Source organism: Anolis carolinensis, unplaced genomic scaffold (genome assembly GCF_035594765.1).
Source record: "Anolis carolinensis isolate JA03-04 unplaced genomic scaffold, rAnoCar3.1.pri scaffold_9, whole genome shotgun sequence".
Taxonomy (NCBI): domain Eukaryota; kingdom Metazoa; phylum Chordata; class Lepidosauria; order Squamata; family Dactyloidae; genus Anolis; species Anolis carolinensis.
The window spans coordinates 16,792,892-16,816,229 of record NW_026943820.1 but is presented as its reverse complement, the minus strand read 5'-3'; the positions used below and the strand labels follow the sequence as shown (position 1 = coordinate 16,816,229).

General features: G+C 41.6%; 1 protein-coding gene across 1 annotated transcript in view; it reads left to right on the top strand.

Moving 5' to 3' along the window:
• Nucleotides 1-2,359: 2,359 nt before the first annotated feature.
• The window catches only part of tshz3 (teashirt zinc finger homeobox 3), a 155,201-nt gene continuing 134,222 nt past the window's right edge, over nucleotides 2,360-23,338 (top strand). The window contains exon 1 of the mRNA XM_008117784.3: nucleotides 2,360-2,487. Within this exon, the coding sequence (XP_008115991.1) occupies nucleotides 2,448-2,487 (40 nt within the window). The 5' untranslated portion in view covers nucleotides 2,360-2,447. The remainder of the gene's footprint in view (nucleotides 2,488-23,338) is intronic.

Below are 23,338 nucleotides of genomic sequence, written 5' to 3'. Positions count from 1 at the left end.
GAAATCATAGAATCATGGAGTTGGAAGAGACCTCAGGAGCCATCCAGTACACCCCCCTTCCAAGAATCCTTGGTTGGGAGGTATTAACTGGCCCTGATTGTTTACTGTCTGGAATCCCCCCCCCCTTTTTTGTGTTGTTCGTTATTTACTGTCCTGATTTTAAAGTTTTTTTTTTTTTAAAAAAACTCCCAGAGCCAGATTTTGTTCATATACCATGCAGCTGTGGACAAGTCTACACAAGGGACCACCAAGAGAAGCATTGCCCAGACAGGAATAAAGGAACAGGAAAGGCACTGCAGACTAATCCAACCAGAGAAGTCAGACATAACAGAGCACTTGAGGAACCAACCTGGACACAGCCTATTATTTGAGGACACAGAAATGCTGGACCACTCTAACAACCACCTTATCTGATTACACAGAGAAAGCCATTGAAATAATAATAATAATTTTATTTTTATACCCCGCCCCATATCCCCAAAGGGACTCAGGCAGCTTACATGGGGCCAAGCCCAGGCCAAACAGGCAATACAAAACACAACACAACAATAAAACGAATCAATCAACAATAAAACAAATCATAAAACTAATAAGGTCACATAAATAGACATACTTTAATAAAATCCTGGGTTGCCTCCTAAAAAGAACTGGGCCAAAGAGAGTGTCAGTAGTGTCAGATACATTGAAACTCACAAGCATGTGGACAATTAAACAGAAAGGAGGAAACCATGGAAAGGAACACAATGGCTACCAGTATTATTATTTTTTTTAAAAAAAATACCTTTAAAATCTGGACAGTAAATAAAGAACAACACTCAGAAGACAGGGGGATTTCAGACAGGAAACAATCAGAGCCAGAAAACACTTTCCAACAAAGAATTCCCCCAGGCAGGAGGCAGCCAGGCTTTGAAGCTGCAAGGCCATTCAATGTTAACAGCAACATTCACACCTGCCTCAAACAGACAAGGGTTCTTTCTCCCACCCACAGATATATAAACCCCACTTGCCTAGTTTCCAACAGACCTCACAACTTCTGAGGATGCGTGCCATAGATGTGGTCGAAAGTTCAGGAGAGAATGCTTCTGGATGTTCCAGAAGCAGGAGGCCCAGAAAACTCACAGCAACAGAAAGGGGAGCAAGGGAGGGAGACCTCGGGAAGGAGGGCCAGGTTTGGGGAGGGGGAGGCGAGGAGGGGAAGGAAAGGAGGAAGGGGAAGAGGAAGAAGAGAAGAGGAAGAGAAGGAGAAGGGAAGGAAGGAAGGGAGGAAGGGGGAGAGGGAGAAGAGAGGAGGAGGAGGAGGGAAGAAGAAGTGAGGAAGAGGAGGAGAAGGGAGGAAAGGGAAGAGGGGGAGAGGAAGAAGAGAAGAGAAGGAGGAAGAGAAGGAGGAGGAGAAGGGAAGGAAGGGAGGAAGGGGGAGAGGGAGAAGAGAGGAGGAGGAGGAGGAGGGGAAGAAGAAGTGAGGAAGAGGAGGAGAAGGGAGGAAAGGGAAGAGGGAGAAGAAAGGAGGAAGGGGGAGAGGAAGAAAAGAAGAGGAGGAGGAGAAGAAGGGAAGGAAGGGAGGAAGGGGGAGAGGGAGAAGAGAGGAGGAGGAGCAGGAGGGGAAAGGAGGAGAAGGGATCCTCCCCCTCCCGCCCACCCCTCCCACTCCCTTCTCTTGGGGAGAGGGATTCCCTCCGCTTCCGAAGCCCCTCTTCCGGAGGAGAAACCAAACGGGACGGAGGCGGTTGCCTGCGCTTTCTTTCCTCTCCCTTCTTTCCTTCCTTCCTTCCTTCCTTAGCTCTTCCTCCAGCGGAGTTGGTCGGAGTCGGGAGCCAACGCCGTGCTGTCCCCCTTGTGCAGCTCCCGCGGCCTCGCGTTGCCTGTTGCAGCCCCTTCCTCTTCGGAGAGAGAGAAAGAAAGGAAGAACTCGAGGAAGGAAGCGCGTCCTCTCGGCCTTTGCGTCTTCGGAGCAGCAAGGAAGAGGGACTGCCTCGGAGGTGGGGTGTCCCTCCGTCCGCCCCCCCTTCTCTCCCATCCCTCCCTCCTCTTCCTGCGGGGCGATCTGTCAAACTTCCCCCGCCTTTCTTCCCTCCCTCCTCCCTCCCCTCCCTCCTCCGGTGCCTCCGCCTCCACTCGGTTCCTGCCCAGCGGCGGCGGCAGCGGCGACAACAACAACACGACGCTCAGCCTGGAGCCGCGCCGCCGCCGCTGCCGCTGCTTCGGAAGCAGCGAGGAAGAGGGGAAAGGAGAGGAAGAGGAAGAAGAGGAGGAAGAGGAAGAGGAGGAGGAGGGCGGGCGCCTGAAGCCCCTCCGCCCGTCCGCCCCCGCCCGCAGCCGGCAGAGGAGGAGGAGGAGGAGGAGGAGGAGAAGCAGCCCAAGCAGCAGCAGAAGCGGCAGCCTCCCGAGCAGCAGCAGCAGGAGCAGCCTCCCAAGCAGCCGCCTTCGCTTCGCCTGCAAGATCCTGCAAGATGCCCCGGAGGAAGCAGCAAGCGCCCCGCCGCGCAGCAGGTACGGAAGGACGAGACTCAGACCCGGCTGGGCATCGGGAGAGAGAGAGGGAGGGAAGAAGGGAAGAAGGGAGGGAGACTGGTCCTCTCTCCGCCCTGCCCGCTCCCACCTTCGCCAACTCCTTCCTTCACCGTTGTGCAGCCCTCTCCCTTCTTTCTCTCCAACTCATTTCTTCCTTCTCTTCTCCCCCATCTCTGTGACTTCTCCTTTCTTTCTCAACTCCTTCCCTCCTTCACTCTCTCCTCTCTCCTCTTCTCCCCTATTTCTTTAGATCCTTCTTCAGCTCCTTCTTTCTTTCTTTCGTCCCCCCTTCTCCCTCATTTCTGACTTCTTCCCAGCTCCTTCCTTCCTTCACTCTTTCCTCTCTCCTCTTCTCCCCCATTTCTTTAGACCCTTCTTCCTTCTTCAGCTCCTTCCTTCTTCCTTTCGTCCCCCCTCCTCTCTCATTTCTGTGACTTCTTCTCCTTTCTTCCTCAACTCCTTCCTTCCTTCACTCGTTCCTCTCTCCTCTTCTCCCCCATTTCTTTAGATCGTTCTTCCTTCTTCAGCTCCTTCCTTCTTTCTTTCGTCCCCTCCTTCTCCCTCATTTCTGTGATTCCTTCTCTCTTCTTCTTCAGTCCAGTTCTTCTTTCCTCCCTTCTTGCTCAACTCCTTCCTTCCTTCACTCTTTCCTCTCTCCTCTTCTCCTCTAGTTCTTCAGATCCTTCTTCTTCATCTCCTTCCTTCTTTCTTTCTTCCCTCCTTTCTCTCCCATTTCTGGAACACCTTCTCCCTTGTTCAATTCCTTCCTCTCTCCTCTTCTTCCCCATTTCTTTAGATCCTTCTTCCTTCTTCAGCTCCTTCCTTCTTTCTTTCATCCCCCTCTCGTCTTCTTCTTCAGTTCAGTCCTTCTTTCCTCCTCTCCCATTCATTTGCATCCTGCTCCAACTCCTTCTTTCTTTCCTCCCTCTTCTCCCTATTCATGTGGCTCCTTTTCCTTTTTCAACTCCTTCCTCCCTTCACTCTTTGCTCCTTCCTCTTCTCCCTCACTTCTGTAGATTCTTCTCCCTTCTTACTCAACTCCTTCCTTCCTTCACTCTTTCCTCCTTCTCCCTCATTTCTGTAGATCCTTCTTTCTTCCGCTCCTTCCTTCTTTCTTTCCTCCCTCCTCTTCTATGTCTCCTTCTCTCTTCTTCAACTCTGTTCTTCTTTTCTCCCTTCTTTCGTTCTCACTCATTCCTCTGCAGCCTGCTCCCTTCTTCCTCCTCCAACTCCTTTCTTTCCTCCCTCATCTGTCCCATTTCTGTGGCTCCATCTCCTTCCTCAACTCTTTCCTTCCTTCCTTCTTATCCCCTTCTTCCATCACTTCTCTCCCATTCCTCTGCAGCCTGCTCCCTTCTTTCTCTTCCTCAACTTTCTTCTTTTTGTCCTCCCTCCCCCCCCCCATTTCTGTGGCTTCTTCTCCCTTCCTGTTCAGCTCCTTCCTTCCTCCTCTTCTCCTCATTTCTGTAGACCCTTCTCCCTTCTTCTTCAGTTCCTTGCTTCCTTCCTTCTTTTCTCCTTTCTCCTCCATTCTTGTGTAGCCTTCTCCCTTCTTCTTCCAACTCCTTCCTCCTCTCCTCCCTTCTCACACCTCTTCTCTCTTATTACTGTGGCTCCTTCTCCTTTCTTCTTCTTCCTCCTCCAACCCCTTGCTCCCTTCCTCTCTTCTCTCTCACCTCCAGGTTCTTTTCCTGGTCTTTTTCTTCTAGACTTTAGAATCTAGAGGGATATCTCTTTCCAGTTCTTGAAGGCATGATTATGCCTATAATGCCTATTGGTGCCTATAATGCCTGTGTGAGTGTGAGAGAGAGACATCATGGCACTTCAGATTTTAAAGAAGGAGAAGCCTTGGGAGTTTCAGAGAAACTGGCTTCTCCAACTTTCTGGCTGCTTTCTCTTCTTGCAGGAAGCAAGGAGGCACCAGGATAGATCTTGCAGTCTGGCTGTTTCCTTTTTTTGGGGGGACCTTTAACCTGATCCTTTAAAAATATTTACAAAACTTAGTATTAGAAAGCACATCAAAATAGAGCATTTCTAGTTATTGTCAGATGACACCCAGAAATATTTCTGTATTGGTTGTTGTCCGCCTCGAATCCCTAAGGAGAGAAAGGCTGGATAGAAATAATAATAGTTATTATTATTATTTCTATCATTATCATAATTATGATAACAATAATAATACAGTAGAGTCTCACTTATCCAAGCTAAACAGGCCGGCAAAAGCTTGGATAAACGAATATCTTGGATAATAAGGAGGGATTAAGGAAAAGCCTATTAAACATCAAATTAGGTGTGATTTTACAAATTAAGCACCAAAACTTCATGTTATACAACAAATTTGACAGAAAAAGTAGTTCAATACGCAGTAATGTTATGTTGTAATTACTGTATTTATGAATTTAGCACCAAAATATCATGATTTATTGAAAACATTGACTACAAAAATGGCTTGGATTATCCAGAGGCTTGGATAAGTGAGACTCTACTGTAACTACTTTTATTATTTCTATCCCACCTTTTTCTCCTTAGGGATTATTATTATTTCTGGGAATATCCTTTTTGCAATTTGTTCACAGACTCTCCTGATAGTAATGACCCAGATTTCTTTTTTAAAGAAACAGCGAAATCATATTATTATTATTATTGACACAAAGACATAGTATGACATAGCAAACAAGATATATATGCTAGATTATTATTATTATTAGTATTAGTAGTAGTATTTGATACACAACAAAATTAATACACAGCAGACTGGATCAAAATGCTGGCTGTTGCATTGGATCACACGTCAGACTCTTCACAAGTGTCTAGGACTTATTATTATTGTTATTATTATTACTATTATTTTACGACTGCAATTTTCAGACTTTGTTTCATATGTAGTTTTTTCCTCCTTAGTGTCAGGACAGTTTGCAAACAAATTGTGAAAAGAATATTCCCACTTGCCCCTCCTTTTGCGAGAAAGAAAAGAACCACCACATTTTGTGTTATCTGGCAGTCATCTTTTGCAGAATGTGGATATGAGGATATGGCCTGGAACTGGGGGTTTCATTGGCCTGTTGCCATCCTTGATTTGATGGCTGATTGATTGCCTGTCATCTGGTTGCCTTTGATCTATTCATTCCCAATAAACCTCAATAAATCACTTGCCATGGGAACGCCAGGCTCCGGGTGATGACGTCAGGGCCTGTCTTCCCTTGAAGTTTTGGGATGGAGGGCAGCCAGCAGAGTTGTCCTTTGCTTTTGGGGGGCAAAGGGTGGCCCTCAACCAAGGTTGTCTTCTTGCACTTGGAGGAAGCAGAAGTCTCTTCCTTTGCTCACTATTCAGTCACTGTGTCAGTGAGGAATACAGTCCATGTTCTGTAACCTTTAGAAGGAAGCCACCTATGATACAGAATTAAGGACCTTTTGATTTCCAAGTGGCTGTTATACTAGGTTTAGTTTGGGAAGATATCCTTGTTTTTTCGCTGTTCACAGCATGAAGGAAGAAGTATCCTTCTCCACAGTATCTTCCAGCAAAGTCCTCAAGACTCTATGTCGAAAGGCTTGATATTTTCTTCTAACTCCTATGATACGCATCTTCATGCCATTCCCCTAATTCATTTCTATCAATGTTTATTTCTAACATTAGAAGGGATTGGGGGTTCTCTTCTCGTAACTTGTGGATGCAATCTGGTCCTGGGAAAGTTTGGCTAAAGTTTTCTCTGCAATATATTGAATGCCATAGTCCTTTGAGCGATGTTTTTTTTCTGTGTCAGAAAAAAGTGAGCAAATACGATGTGATTTCAGACCTTTTCCTTGATCAGAAATGGGAAGGCGAAATAGCAAGCCATGTTTAGTTTAGTTCAAATGGAAAGCAAAGTTCCTCAGGAAGAGAGGGCCTATTTTTTCAGAGCTGAAATAAGTTTTGCAGGGTTTCAGGCATATGATCAGAACTGGGCGGCCTGTATTTTCTCCTGAGCAGTTTTCTTCCAGCTCTAAAGTTTAGAGACACATTTCTTCTTTATGTTTATGGGCAACATTTTCTGTGCTGAGCAAAATCGAAATCTCTGCTACTGTTTTGATGTGGTCACAGGACAGGCATCTTATGAGCCTTAGCACCTTTTGCCAGTGATTTTTTAAAATATATATATATATATATAAAATCATAAAGAAAAGAAAAAGCATACATAGTAGCATTTTCAAAGGTGTCAGATCAGAAAAAGAGTAAAAGGAATTTAATGTTGTGAATTAGTTCAGAAAGTTTCATTCACAACAATAACAACAGCCGGATTGCAGGACTAATAAGAGATGGAAGAATGGCTTTGCTCTATCAAAATGACCCGTCAAAATGACTTTGTTTCATATTTGATTTAATTGTCTCTCTCTTGACAGGCACATTTATCAATAGCTTAATGGTCAATCAGAAGTTGGCAGAGTGAGTGCTTTCATTCTTTCTCATACACTCGCTTTGCCTTGACTTGATCAAAATGCCTTTGGCTAATGGATATCACGAAGGGGGGTACTGAAGGAAGGAGATTGGCTTGTTTAAAGAGAACGAGGCAAGCTATGCTGTTAATAAGACCAAATAAGTGTGGGGAGTTTACATTTAAATTTTTTGAAAGCAAGCTTGCGCACGCACGCACACACTCACACACACAGAGTCCACAAAAAATGTTTTTGCCTTCTTTGCAGCTGCAAGTTATAAGATTCCTGCCTGCTTTTGTGGCACACTCAAAGTGATGACAAATTTATGGCTTCATCCTGATAGAGCCAAAGAGTCTGTGTGTTGGGGAGAGAAGGCACACATACATGCACACATCCCTCCGTTGATTCTTCACTCAGGAAGCCCAGTCTCCAGCAACCTTGAGAATACTCTAGGAAAAAAAGATAGAAAAATCCCCCCTCTAAACTGAAAGGTCCGCTCAGCCATAAAAAAAGAAAAGTTGTTTTGCCAGCTTCATTAGTGTTCACCTAATTAGCTGTAAACCTGATGGATTCCTGACAGCTTTAATGATTGGAGATGACAAGCTCCACGCAGTGTCATCCAGCGGAATTAGGTTTGGAGCTAGTTTGATGTAATCAAGTTGATATTACACAGTCCTGGTTGCCTTTAGTTGTGCATTAACTCAATTTTCTGCTGCAGGTGACAAATGGGCTTTGGTACCTGGATAATCATGTCATAGGAATTAGGGCCCTTGTAATGGTCTGCGGTAGAATAACAACAACAACAAAAGAACTCTTCTTCTCGGCTGCATGGAGAGCTTGTCGCTGGCATCACAGGCAGGTGCACAAACTCTTCATGTCTGGCCCAAGTGTGAGCCCCACAAGGGAGAAGACTCAATCTGTCTCCAAGAATCAGGAGTCCGTAGAAATGACGCTGTCTGTTTGTTTACTTGGGGACTGGGCTTGAGTTGTGGGTGAGGAGAAACTCAGGAGAGCTTCTGCATAGTTCTTCCTTTCAAACACCGAAAAAGGTTCATTCGAGTCGTCTCTTCTCATAGTTCTTCTCTTTTAAATCAGACAGTGGTCTCTAATGTGTATGTGTGTGTTTTGGGAATGGGCAAAAGAGCATTGCTTTCCAGTTTGGGAAACTGGGGATAGTTTATACTAATCAAGGACAGTTTGATTCATTAAAAAAACCCACAATGAGGTTACTTCTATTATCTAAAAAATTCTCGAAGGAGTGAGATCATGGGATTGTAGTTGCCATTTCAGGAGGCAGTGAGTGCTCCTCCTTCTCGAGGAAAGCTTGGCAGTGAGCAAGACCTTCTGGCGCCATTTTGAAAGCTTCAACTCACCTTGATGCTGTCCAAGCAACTTTGGTGAGCTTCTGCTGGAATTTTGGCTGGCATTTAGGCATGCTATCTTTCAGTGTTGACAAACAGAGAAACTCTGCCATCATGGTCTGAGGCCTGAAGAAACAGCAGCAGGTTTGAAGCTTTTGGGTGTGATTTGGAACATGGGGCATTTACTTATCCTCGTGCTATGGCCTTTCGTTTCACCAAAATACGTCTTTTATCCACAAGGTAGTCTTATTTTTTTATTAAATTTTTTAAAGCGACTGCTGTTCCTGCAAAGAATCTAAGTCTGCAGGAAAAAATATATATGTCGGAATAGAAGTGGATGGATTTTGTTTTATTTCCCAGGAGGTTCTAACCTTCTTTTGGTTATTACGGATCGCAGTAGGATTTGCAAGTTTTTATCGACCCACGTTTGGGTTTGTGGTTGAGACGAAGGGATGTGCTTTCCAGACAGATTCTGGGATTGTAACACAATATGCAGTTCTCCAGGTGAAATCTAAAATGTGGGGATATGCGTTCAGGTCGTAGAAACGTCAGTTCACACCTAAGTTGATAATCCATATCAAGTGAGCCCTTAACAATGTCCCCAAGCAGAGAAGTTGACTATGTTCAAAGTTACCTGCAGCCTCAGCATTTTAACTTTTTTCCCAAACCAACTGTACAAACACATAGACACACATAATATTTACAGTTGGGCAAACAAGCTGACAAAACCATTCGTTATGGTTATCCTTTGTTCCTTCCTTTCATGTAAAATAGGAGGAACAATGAAAATCCAAAGTATAGGAAGAGAGAAACAGAAAGTGAAGCATAAATGTGTTTACTTAAAAAAAAAAGGAAGCCCTGGCCCGCTGAACACCTCTCGCTGGAAAAGGGAGAATGTTCTAGAATCAGCTGCCACTGCCCCCATTAGCTTGACAGCTGTCAATTAGCCCTTCAGTGCTCTCTTGGGCCACAGTTTATTGCGTGCGGTTGATGTTGTCATTTTGTTCCCCCGTTTTGCCTTGAGCGCTATGATGAGCCGGAGTGAAATAGTCAATAACTGATGTATCAGCAGTTATTTCTTAAATTGGCTCACAAGTCTGCATTTTTCCCTCTTTTTTATAGTAAAGATTGTTTTGTAAAGTGATTAGAATGAATTGTGACTGCTGCAGGGAGATGGGAAATGCAGTCTCGCTCAAAGGAAGGAAGCAAGCAAGGAAGCAAGGAAGGGAGGGTGGATGCGAGGGAGGATTATTTTTGGTTCCATTTTTTTTGTCTAGTCCTTTCTTCAGGATCAGAGCGAATGCATTACATGAGAGCGAAAGAGAAGTGACTGAGATCATCTCCAGAGTAAAGTGCAAAGGAAATTACAAGAAGCGCAATCTACGCATGGAGCAGGAAGGAGGAATAATAAAAAAGGATTGCATTTGCCATTTTGGGAGAAGCTGGAGAAGGAAGGGAAGAGAGTCCTGGAGCCTTCCCTGTAAAAACCTTGCAAGCATCGTTCCTAAGCTGAACGGTTCTTTATATTTTAACCCAATGTCCTAAATGTTAGAAGGCAAAACAGCTGCTTCCATTTACAACTGAGGCCCATTCGACAAATTAACTCTCTTTTTAAAAAAGGAAACAAACCCAAACCTAGATGCATCAAAAAACAAACCCAGAGTGTTCAGCACAACACTGCAAAGGAGATGCACATGAGTCAGGAATGGTGAATTGTAGAGCTGCAAAATAACTGTATACCATTTGCAGAATCACTGAATATCATGTACAGAAACACTCACTTTAGGTATTTTACCTCTTTGAAATTCCCCCTTCTATGCAACCAAACCCCTCCAAATTGTAATTCGCCCACTGATTCATTTTAATTTTATTTTTTGGAGAAAGAATAACTTCTGAAAGATGAATACAATATATTGTATTTAATAACAATGATATGGACTGGTACACCCAGACAGATAATATGCAGTTGTAATTAGACTGAATAGACAGGCATTCATTTTTACATTCTTTGACACATGCATAAAATAGTCATATAATAAGATAAGATGACAATTTTATGTTAGGTTGATAAAGTGTCCCGATACATGCATTTAAATGTCTGTAAGCCCTTTTTTATCCAGACAGATTAATTCTAGTTTCCAGCATTTGCAGAGTCATTAAATTAATTTTCAAAAAATTTCCACTAAACAGTAGCTGTGTTGCTTTGGTGTGTGTTTCAGTGACATTCATCAGGGAAGTCTGGATTGTTTGGGTAGGTTTTAGCTTCCTGTTTTAAGTAAGTAAAAAGAAAAAAAGGGGGAGAAAACACTGCATGCATGTTGGCAGTCCTGTGTTTCTACAAAAACTATGAAATGCAGTACAGAATGCATTGCTTGGGAAGTCAGTATAATTATAACCATCTTTGTTTTTAAAATGCACGGTCCAAAGAGCTGCACAAGTGTTCACTTTTGGAGGTGGCCAAACCTTTCCATTGCACATAGTTTAAGATCTGGGGGGAGTTTATCAAAGGGGTTCTTGAGACTCACCCGCTTCCTACCATCTCATTATCTTCTTTACAAGGGGGAATGGCTGCACTCAAATAATGAACTTGAAGAATAATTTATTATTTCGTCTCATCAGATCACGTCCTAATTAATCACAGCTCTTTCTTCTTCTCCTTCTCCCCCTCTCCTTCCTTCCTTCCATCCTCCTTTTCTTCCTCCCTCCCTCCTTCCCTTCTTTCCTTCCCTTACAACCAAATATTTAGAATATAGGTATGTTTTTCCTCCATATTTCAGTTTTGATCCATTTTGCCCTGTGAGCAATATTCCCTAATCCTTATCCCTTTCAAGTTGCAGTAACTCGTATTTTTATTTTGTGTGTTTGTTCGTTTTGTTGAAAATCCGATCGAACTGGGACACTCTTAAAGCAGCACTAAATCTATATTAATAATAATCCCAAAATATTTTCTTCAGGGTCCCATGATAATGTGACGGATCCTTGCTGATCTCAAAAAGCAAGCTCTTTTTTTTAACAAGGAGCCTGTAGGACGAGCCCAGAGGTCAAAAGGGCAGCCCCATAAACCTTGACTACATAAACCTTGACTGAACGGAGGCCACTTAATGTGGGAGGCACTGGACCGAACTCTGGCGCAGTGTAACATGTTTCCGTCGTCAAGAGAGAGAGAAAATAATTATTCTGTGTATGAGACGACTGGTGTTCATTTATTCCCAATATTTCATTTCCATCATTAAGCGGGGCTCTCCGTCTCAGGGTCTTATGTGTTCTTTGTAGAATGCAGGTTGCATAAAACAGGGCATTTTTAATGAACAATTTAATGTAGATGGGCTCTGAATTTAAATTAATATTAATGAAGCTTTGAGTGAATTTATTTTGCATACACAAAGAGTTGTAACTCTTTCACCCATACACTCTTGCCTGTGTGTGCTAAAACGTTTGATAGGGAGGCTGGTTGGGTTTTGCATCCTGTGTGTTTGTGTATGTTCGCACATCTCCAACTGAGTTTTCTGCCTTGTTCTTACGAAGCATCCAAGCATGCTTGTTGATAAATAAAGAGAATTATCAAGAAATGTTCATGCCCCATCGAGTAACTTGTGCCTCTTGTACCTTTCCCTGCCTTACAATTTAAACTTGAGTTGTGCCTTGATGCTTTGGGAAATGGATGCAAACATTAGTTAGCAGAGTCAAGGTGTTTTCTTCCTTTCTTCTAATGCATTATGTATCCAGGAATGGTGGGATGTTTTGTAATTAATTCCATTAGATGTAATTACGATAATCACTTTGATGCTACACATGATAAAAGTAATATGGTAAGCATGAAAAAAATAAAACATCTTATTGTAATACAGTAGAGTCTCACTTATCCAAGCCTCGCTTATCCAAGCCTCTGGATAATCCAAGCCATTTTTGTAGTCAATGTTTTCAATATATCGTGATATTTTGGTGCTAAATTCATAAATACAGTAATTACAACATAACATTATTGCATATTGAATTACTTTTTCTGTCAAATTTGTTGTATAACATGAAGTTTTGGTGCTTAATTTGTAAAATCATAACCTAATTTGATGTTTAATAGGCTTTTCCTTAATCCCTCCTTATTATCCAAGATAATCGCTTATCCAAGCTTCTGTCGGCCCGTTTAGCTTGGATAAGTGAGAGACTACGGTATTGTCAAGGCCTTAAACATACACATATACACACACACAGGTATTTCAAAAATGGAATTAAATTTACACCCTTTCCACTATTTTAAATTACCTTCATTCCAACAAGTGAATTTGGGCAGATGCAGAAAAGGCTGAACTCTGCTGTCTGCATTTCGGCCAATCTTTCCCAACTCTTGCTGGCATACTGAAATGGATCTTTTGAATTAAGAGGCAAATTTGCATGCCGTATTGCAACCTAGTTGTCAATGATACGGAAATGGTGCCATATACAGAGGAATTCTGGGAGATAACAAACCATACACCTAGAGGTGTGATTGCACCGTAGGCAGGAAGGAGGGGAGAGATGGTTATTATTAAGCCTTTCCTTTGAACCCCGCTTGTTGTTTTTTTTGTTTTGTTTTATTTTAATGAGCGGTAGGGAATTGCTCTTTGAAAATACAGTTGTCCATGAGCAGGAAGTGGAAACAAATATGGGTAATCAGACAGGGTGTTGCGACGCAGAGATCCTGGATCTGAATGAAAGAGGTTTAATAAGACCGTCGTTCCTAATTAGCGGCGGACCAGCCTTAATGCTGCAAAGGTCACTTGGTTTTATGATCTTACCTTCTTCCACTGCGACTTTGTAGGCTGATATTGCACCGCCTTGGGGTTTCCGGTGTGCAAGGTGTGAAAATGGGACCTCAAATTGTGTGGGAAAAGATTCACAAGAACCCTACAAACATAAAACACACATTTTACATAGCTGGTCTTCCTCAATATCATAAGGAGCCCTTTGTTGGGGAAGTGGGAAGATGTGAACTTCTATAAGCTGAGCTGACCAAACCCATATCACCCCTTTCCGGTGAATTTTCTCCAGTTAAGAATGGGGGGATGTTGTGTTTCTGTTTTGTGCCATAGCATCTTTCCTGGGAGGAGGTTGGCCCTGTTGCTGGAGGGCCAGATCCCAGCAGTCAGTCGGTCTGTCGGCGGAGACTGGCAGCCATCAGTCATCTCTCGGTGACACGGAACCTGTTTTTGATGGCAGGGATGATAAAAAGGCATGGGAACAACGGTATAGGCCCTTGTAATCGGGGCCAGCTCTGTCTGACATCCTTCTCAACTTTGACAGCTTCTTCCTTTTCTCTTTTCACCGCCAAGACTGTCTCAACTGTTTTTTCCCTCCCCTCTCTTTCCTTCTCTCTCTCTCTTTCTCGTTTCATGTACTTGATCAGTCTCAGATGCTGGGAAATGGTTGGTTTTTTCCCCCCCTGAAAGGGAGGGGGAGTGTTTCCTTTTGGTTTGTGGGTTGGGCAGGTGTGTGTGTGTGTGATATACATATATATACACACACATACACATACACACACTCACAGAAGTGTATGCATACACACACATGTAAGGACACATACATATAAGTGCACACATATAATATATATACACACATGTACATACACTCATATAATTGTGCTCACGCATACATATATAAGGACACATAAACAAACATATAAGCACACACATATAAGATATAAGTAAGTGCACACAAACATATATAATATACATACATACACTCATATAATCGTGTATACACACACTTAAATAAGGACACATACACATATAAGCACGCACATATAGATATAAGCACACACACATATATAAGCGAACACATATAGATATAAGCACACACACACATATATATACACACACATGTACATACAGTCATATAATTGTGCTCACACATACATATATGAGGACACATAAACACAAGCACACACATATAGATATAAGTAAGCGCACACACACATATATAATATACATACATACACTCATATAATCGTGCACACACACATAAATAAGGACACACACATATAAGCACACACATATAGATATAAGCACACACACAATATATATATACACACACATGTACATACACACACTCATATAATTGTGCTCACACACACATAAATAAGGACACATACACATATAAGCACACACACATATAATATATATACACATATGTACATAAACACACTCATATAATTGTGCGCACACATACATATATAAGGACACAAACAAACATAAAAGCACACACATATAGATATAAGTAAGTGCACACACACATATATAATATACATACACACTCATATAATGGTGCACACACACATAAATAAGGACACATACACATATAAGCACACACACATATAATATATATACACACACTCATATAATTGTGCGCACACATACATATATAAGGACACAAACAAACATATAAGCACACACATATAGATATAAGTAAGCACACACACACATATAATATACATACACACTCATATAATTGTGCACACACACACATAAATAAGGACACATACACATATAAACACACACATACAATATATATACACACACTCATATAATTGTGCGCACACATACATATATAAGGATACAAAAAACATAAGCACACACCTATAGATATAAGTAAGCACACACACATATATAATATACACATACATTCATATAATCGTGCACACACACATAAATAAGGACACACACACACATATATACACACACATATACATACTCATAAGTGTGCGCACACTCACATATACAGACACACATATATAAGCAGACACATATAGATATAACCACACACACACACACGCACACACACACACACTTGCCCATATATATATGGGAGAGGACTGTGGGCCTGTTGCTAATTAATGTTCCTCCATAAGATTCTGTCGGAGTTGAGTAATGTTTTTGATCTTTATGCCTGATAACTGCATACTTAATGAGATTTCAAAGCTGTGAGTGCAGCTCCCTACAATTATTGACAGATGCCTTTTCTTTGCCATTGGGTTCAGCTTCATAAATCCTCTTGCAGTAATGAGGTACAGAAGTGCCACCCTGCCAGTGAGCTAATGAAAGGGGGGGGGGGGGGAGGGAGGGAAAGAAGGAAAGAAGGGGAAAAAAGAGGGAGGGAGGAGAGGAAGGAAGGAGGGAGGAGTGTGTGCATGTGTGTGCAAAACTCACATCCGCCTGACACATTAAACTCGCCCTCCCTCCTCTTTTTTAAAATTTACTATCCCGGTGTCAAGCTGTGGGACAATTATTTGAAACATGCTAATTTTTGTCTTGCTTTTGTATATATATGTGTGTGTGCCAGGCTCGCTTGTGGTCTCTGCCTCCCTCACCTTTCTCCTCAATTATAAATAAAATTCACATTGCACATTATTTATTTTTTTGGTGGGTGAGAGGAGAAAAGAGCAAAGGTCATAACTGTTGAGGACTTTGATAGATGCATGCTCTCATCCTCATCCCCTTGCATTGTTTTTTGGGCAGTTTCCAGGCAGTCTTGTGGGGCCTGAAAAAGAATGAAAGAAAAGAAAGCTCCAAAGGAAGGGCATCGAGAGGATAAGCAGAGAGAGAGAGATTGAGAAGGAGAGGGTGCGAAAGAAAGAAAGAGGGAGGGAAGGAAGGGGATCCGGAAAAGCAACCAACTCCTCAGGCTTCTTGTCAGTTTGCCCTAACTGAGCAACTTGAAACATCGTAGATTTCATTTTTTTTTTCAGAGTTGAGAAACAAAATCCTGGTGGAGAATGGCTGCGCTGCTGTGCCAAACAGTCGATTTCCTTTTCAGCACAGCCATATATCACTGACCCACCCTTCCCTGGTGACAGAATGACAGGTGTCATTTATCAAATGGGGCCTGCCAAACAGCAGGGAAGGAAGGGGTGCACATTTCGGGGAGGGAGGCAAAAACACTGGGATATTATAGTATTATTTTTAAAAATATTTAATTTATGTGTGTGTTTGTGAGCTGCTGTCTATTTCCCTTTAGTACAGAGTATTGCATTTTTTTTGGAGAGGGGGGTTATTTGACTTTCAGATAGATTGACTTCCACATATTTCTCTCTGCAAAATACTGTTGTTGAGGTGGGCTTCCCCCATCCTGAAACATTTATCTTTCTCATATATGTGTATGTGTGTATACGATATATATATGAGGAAGGAGGAGAGGCTGTCTTGACAGGTATCATTCAGAGAACAGTGGCTTGCTAGCTGGGGGTTGTGTAAATGAATCTAGGAGCACTCAGTTTCACATGATTCAAACGTGCGTTATTGAAGATGGATGTCCCTTAAAAAAAGATTGATGATGGATATCGGGCTTGTGGCGCCATTTATCATTTTGAATATTATTTAGACTTACCGTGTAAAGCTGTAACTTGAGAGTTGGATGAGCCAGGGCAGGAGGGAAGCTTGGATGTGTGCACATTGGTGATGGATGGGCTTTGCTCTCTTTTCTGCCCCCCCCCCCAAACACGATCCCCCCTCCTTCATTGTTTGTTACCAGATACCAGTCAGAGTCATGCCAGGGGCGCCTTACCATTGTTGTATTCTTGATAATAACATCTGATGATGATGATAATAACAATAATAATATTAAGTAGTAGTAGTAGCAATCGTACCCCTCCCAAAAGTAGATGGAGAGTTGTCAGTGAACTCCCACATACAGTACTGTTTTAAGTTGATTTACTAGGTGAATTGAAAGGATTTGGGAAATGCTTGAGAAATTCAAAGTAAGTCAAAAGAATTTAAAGGAGATTATATTTTTTCCCTCTAGGAAGGTTTGTAAACTTAGTCACATTAGTAGAAATGGAAGCGTCTTTGTGAACCACTTCTCTGTTTTCTATAAAATGGCCTTTAAAAAAAAAGGAACCAAAGCAAAAGTCCACAGGATGAAACCTCATTACATGTTGCCAAATCTAGGGTTAAAAATGCCAGGTGAACCATAAACCACACAGCTTTCTTTTCTCACAAATGTCCGTGATGCTCTCCAGAAATGTCACAGTCTTGGCACCGGTTGTGGGGGTCATAAAAGCCCCTTTTCCTGGACAGCCCGTCATTACCTGCTGCATTAGTGAATCTTTCAAAATGGAGGATATTCTTCATTTCTGTTTAGACTGATAGTTGCCAGAGTCATAGAGATCTTACCTTTGCATACTCAGTCATTCATCCAGAGCACCCCAGCAGCTGGAAGAATTAGGAATGTTTTGCCCATCGAACCCAATCTTATACATATTTTCCAGTTGGCAGGGATGCCCCAGGATCTCAGCCAAGGAAAGCCCTCTTCCGCCACATTCCTTGCTACTCGATTCTTTTAACGGGATTCTAGGAATTGGAATTTGGACCTCCTTACATGCAAACAAACAGATATGGCTGGACTTCTGCTATTGCATATGAGAATTTATGTCTCTTGGAACTTCAGGAAAATACTTTGATGAGAATCATACTGCTTCTAGCATGTACGTTCTCCCACGATATCTTTTTTCTTACACTCCAGTTGTGTTGAAATTGGCATTTCCCTCGGTATGTTGGCTTCAAATACGCTGTGTAGCATGATTTTTGTTCCTGGGTTATAAATGTCATTTCCTAATTGGTTCTACCATAAAGACATGGGAAAAGTGTATTAAATTGCAAAAACGTTGTTTTTGTGGGAATGGCATCCTGCAGCAGCACATTTTGCTCTAGTTTTTCAATGAATATCTCATTGTGTTTAGGCCAATTCAATTTAATTTGTGGCAGCCACAAAAACGAAGTTTCTGGAGTAGAACAACTACAGTAGAGTCTTACTTATCCAACATAAATGGGCCAGCAGAATGTTGGATAAGCGAATATGTTGGATAATAAGGAGGCATTAAGGAAAAGCCTATTAAACATTAAATTAGGTTAAGATTTTACAAATTAAGCACCTAAACATCATGTTATACAACAAATTTGACAGAAAAAGTAGTTCAATACACAGTAATGCTATGTAGTAATTACTGTATTTACGAATTTAGCACCAAAATATCATGATATATTGAAAACATTGACTGCAAAAATGTGTTGGATAATCCAGAATGTTGGATAAGCGAGTGTTGGATAAGTGAGACTCTACTGTACTTTCAAAGTAAGGACTGCACAATTGAACAAGAAATAATACTTTCAAGTCAGGAACAGATTTTTTTTTCCAAATTTTGTTACGTAGTGTTATGAATAGGAAACATTAGCAAAGAGACACTTCCAAAATGAAGGTTTCCTTTCCCATTCATTCTCTATTTGAGCGAGTACTTGAGCACATGAGAAGCTGCTTTGCAAGTCAAGAAAGCGTCCCAAAATGCATTGTATGCTCAATGTTATGTTTGCCGATATAGTCCAGGGGACCTTTTTTGATACCTTTCAAGGTTGAACAAAAAAAAGGAAGTAAAATTAACGTCTTGGATTAAAAGCATGGAGTTCTGAATCTGCATTGGGTAAAACATATCATTGGAGCGTAGGACCGGAAAATCCGCATGACGAGTAAGTCATCCTCTGCTTTGCCCCGAGGCAGGATTCTTTGAGCCACACTTGACTCTGTGAAGATCACACACAGGATCTCCATCACAGTGTGCCGGCAGCAGAGACTGTGCGCAGGCGACATGCACTCGTGCCAGTGTTTTTGCAGATTAAATAACTCCAGGTGACTGAGGCAAGAGAAGTGACTGAGAAACAGAGCATTGCGGCTTGCCAGGGGAATGTCTCTTCCTCAGGAAGGAAGGACACGGCTTGGCTTTAGCTGGGAGTTCCTTTTGCCATGCTGATTTGAAACTAGAAGTGAGAAAGCTGTTTCTGAAAAAGGAAAGAAAAACCACATGTATGAACATTATGATGATATCTTATGTTTTGTCAGACAGGTAGTGTGGCCCGCATTTATGAAGTCATTGTCTGTGCTACAGGAAGCCATGAGCTGGACTTCAGGCAATGGGAAGCGGGCACAGAAAGGTGTATTGAACGAAGGCATTCAGTTGCTGTAGAAACATGTGGATGCAAGTTTGCATTTAGAACCAAGCCTACCTTCCTACTTATATGTTTATATATCTGTGTTCATATGTCAGCGCTGAACTTGAGCCAAGTTTGTTCATCTTTTTGCTGCCAAAATCCGGAATAAGAGAGAGTGATATCTGTAGATTATGGTATCTGTAGATTTGGAGTGATCCCAAGATTTACAGAAGTACAAATAAATAAAAAATGGAGGAACCCAATTCCCTCCTGGGGAGGACTGAGGGTGCTTATTGACTATGGGATGCTGTATGATTTTTGAGAGGTAAATAATTGAAAACCGCACATAGAGGGATAGCATTCACACAATATATTGCAACATTTTGTAGTGAGGCCCTACATGTGTTTATTTGTGCTCCTTTGAATGCTACTAAATTACTAAAAGTGAGGCTCTACTCTAAATAGAAAGTTGCCATGCGTTTCACATGGAATAAATTCATTTCAGTTACTAGAGAACTTGAAAAATATTTTTAAGTCTGCCTTTTCCCAAATGAAACTACATATGAAGTTTAAAGTAGCTCAACTACATTGACCAAAAAAGGAGGAAGACATGGAAAAAGAAGCAATGTTTACGGGTTTTATATACAGAAAAACGTTCAAGAAAAAAATACTTCATTCATACTCATGGGAGTTTCACTGCTGTCAAGGTGCTACTTTCTCAACAGTTCGAGAATTGAAATTTGGCGCATGCATAGCCCAAGGCAAGAAGAAGGAAAATAAGACTCTTTAAATAGCCCTGACTCTAATTTTAAGATAATTCCGATTCCTAATAATAGCGATAGCTTCAGGCAAACATGCAATAGGTGTGCTATCCCTCCCAGCCTTTATATGTTTGGGTCATCCCGAGGTTGGACAAAGGAGATTTCAGCATCATTACGGAATGTGAAGTCTGAAAATTGGATGTCATGCATATGGAGATATTTAGTAGATTTGAGGATGTAAATGACAACAGGGAATGCAGATTCTGATTCTGGTTCTGAACAGGGAATGCATCTGCGTCAGCAAATGAAAGTTTTTGTATTCGTTTGTATTCATTTGTTCCGTACAAGCTATAGCGAAACCAGTTAGCCACAGAATCTTATATAGATAACTATCCTTGATGTTGTCTTTGGGTCCATCTTTCAGACAAGGATAAAGTTGTTCTCGAATTGTTGATATCAACAGCATATTAAGCATTGGCAAAAATTCTAAAACAGTTGATTGTTGAATAGCTCTCCAAACGTTGTTAGCCGATTTTACCATCCTACACATTTCTAGCATTTAGGATTTAATGTAGTTGTAGGAAGCGTTGTTCTCCTGAAGTAGCAGAAAGTGAAATGGAGAAGATCAGAGAGAAGCGGAGCCCTGAATCCTATTACCACTCATACTTTTATCTGCAAAATTGCACCCACCAAATGCATTTTTGAAAACACACACACAAACATCTTAACCAAGCTTACTTCTATCTCAACGTATATTTCTATTTGGCAGTTTATATCTCTAATCCTTAGGCTATGCTACTGTCACATTCAGCAATGTATTTCTATGCTGTCTTTTCTCCACTGAGTGGAAGTCTAGTTAGACATTGAGACCACTTTCACACTTAATGTTTTTGATCCTTCCTTGTAATATGAGCACCATTTTTTAAAAAGAGGTGTTGTTTAGAGGTTTTAATTACGGCCATTCAGAAAGTCTATCTTTGTAGTCCATCTAGGAACAGAAGGGGTGTCACCTTCCTACCTGAGTCCCCAGAAATAGTACTATAGATTTGTAAAAATTGGCATAATGACTTTCTATGTTTTAGCTTTCCCTTTTGAGTGGAAGTATTTATAAGGAAAAAGCGTTATATTTTGAAGTTTGAAAGCCGTGCCACTACATTTTTGCTTTCCCGTTAAGGGATATCTCTACAAATTCTCTCTGTGATTTTGAAGAGAGCAAAATATCTTGCAAATTCAGAGGGTGAAAAAGGGAATCTTACAACAGCAGGAGAAGCTTTCCAAAGATATTCTTGTGCACCACTGCAGTTCCTATCTGTCTGTCTGTCTATCTATGTGTACATATTTATCTGTCTGGAAATAGAAATCAAAATTTCGCTTTCTTTCAGTTCTGTCTCTGAGCTACACCATTATTGTGCTACATCCTTCTATGCCCATGTCTCCCCAAACTCACTTAAGATTTAGTAGCGATGAATGTTTGCAAGGCCAGTTGTTGTACATATCAATTAGGGAAGCCATTGATATTTTACTTTTGAAAAGAAACAGTCAAGGAGGAGTCTTTGACAAGAACACTCACTTTGTCTCCAGGGCATTTTCAACTCAGAGCAAAGGGGTAGGGACCATGGAAATGATGGGCTAATATTTACCAATAATATGATGGGGAGGTTGTGGCTGTCAAAGTATCACCAGGTTTCAACTTGTCAGAGACTCTACAATCATGGTAAAGGATGATGGGAGCTGTAGCCCAAAACTTTTGAAGTTGTAATCTGTTACGGAAGTTGCACCTGAGTTTATTCTGGCGTTTCCAGAATAACATTCAAACCACAACAGGAAAATGCAACTTGTGAACTGAAGTGGGAACAGTTTCCAAAGTGAAATTTTAAAGCAAGGCACGTGTCTCTTTCTGCATTTTTGGCCTTGTTTTCAAAAGTCGTTTTTCTATTGCTATTGGATGCACCCAGCCATCCATTCCTTTTTGGCCCAGTGATACCACAGCAACACTGTTTCTTGGGAATCTTTCCACAGAGGAGAGGGAAAAAACTTTAAATGTCCTTTCCTTTGCTTAGTAAGTAATTGAAGGAACAAGCACCAATTTGCTGGAACAATTGTAAACACACCTTGATACAAAACAGCATCATTACTTTCTCCCTGATTAGAAAACTTTCCTATTAATAGACACCAAGTCCATTTCAGGTGTAATTGGTAAGGTGCTGAGTGTACTCATGGGAAGAAACCTTGTTTTGTTGTATGTGTGTGTGTATGTATGTGTGTGTTTTGTTCGCTTTTATTCTTATCCCCCCCTTTTTTTTTCCAGTTTTATAGCTGGAGACATGATTTATTGCAGCCATCCATCTTTGGAGCTCATCCATCACATCCTGGTTGCTAGGCAATCATGGCAGCAGCTGTTTGCTTTGAATCAGACAGAAAAGTTGTCAATCATCAAAGGCAGGTGAATAGCATTAGAAACACGCTATTGTCAGACGGAATAATTAATCAAAGAGAGAAAAGATAATTAAAAAGATATGACCCTTGCAAGTACTTGCTCTGGGTTGCCTGAAAGAAAGGGAGGGAAAAAAAGAGTGAGGGAGAAAAGAAAGAAAAGAGAAAGAAAAACTGCCTGGTCTTTTTCTCGACACTTAAGCAGCGGAGGGCTGATAAAATATGCACTCTGCCGCGCATAGTTTTTAATTAATTGAAAAAGGTTCAACATTCAAAGACGATGCTGGAGAAGGGAGTCTGATTATGAGCAGAAGTAATATTTATTATTTGCCTGAAAGGCTTGACATGGGCTTCTAACTTTCTGTCACGTATCTTCTCTGTGCGCTGGCGCCAGGCTCCTTTCAGCCTTACTATCTCCACGCGCAGCAAGTGGAACAAACGATCGGGGTGCGTCGGCTCAGGAAGGGGGTTCTCCACTTCCATGGAGTTCTGGATGGTCTTTTTACGTTGCTGTCAGATCCAGCTGCCAACCCTTCACTCTCTCCCCCTTCAGAAAGCCATCTGGGTTACGTTCTTTCTGCCATCAGAAAGGTAGAACGCAGAGGAAGAGAAGGAGAGGGAAACTCAATTTACGGGCTGCTGCTCCCAGAATCCTTTCTCCCACAAGGCCAGTGCCCATGCCAGCAAGAGATTGTGGGAGCTTGATCCCCAAAGGGGACATTCCCAACCCCACACAGGTGGGAGAAGGTATCCCTTCCACTTTTTCCTCAGTCGGAAACCATATTTCCTCAAGTCTAATGCGTCATTGAATCTAAGGCACACCCAAATTTTCAAAACCCTGAAACTAAGAAAGTATTTGCCAGCGAATGCAATGCACAGCCACAAAAAGTGAACTCTTTGTAATTCAGCCAAAAAAGTT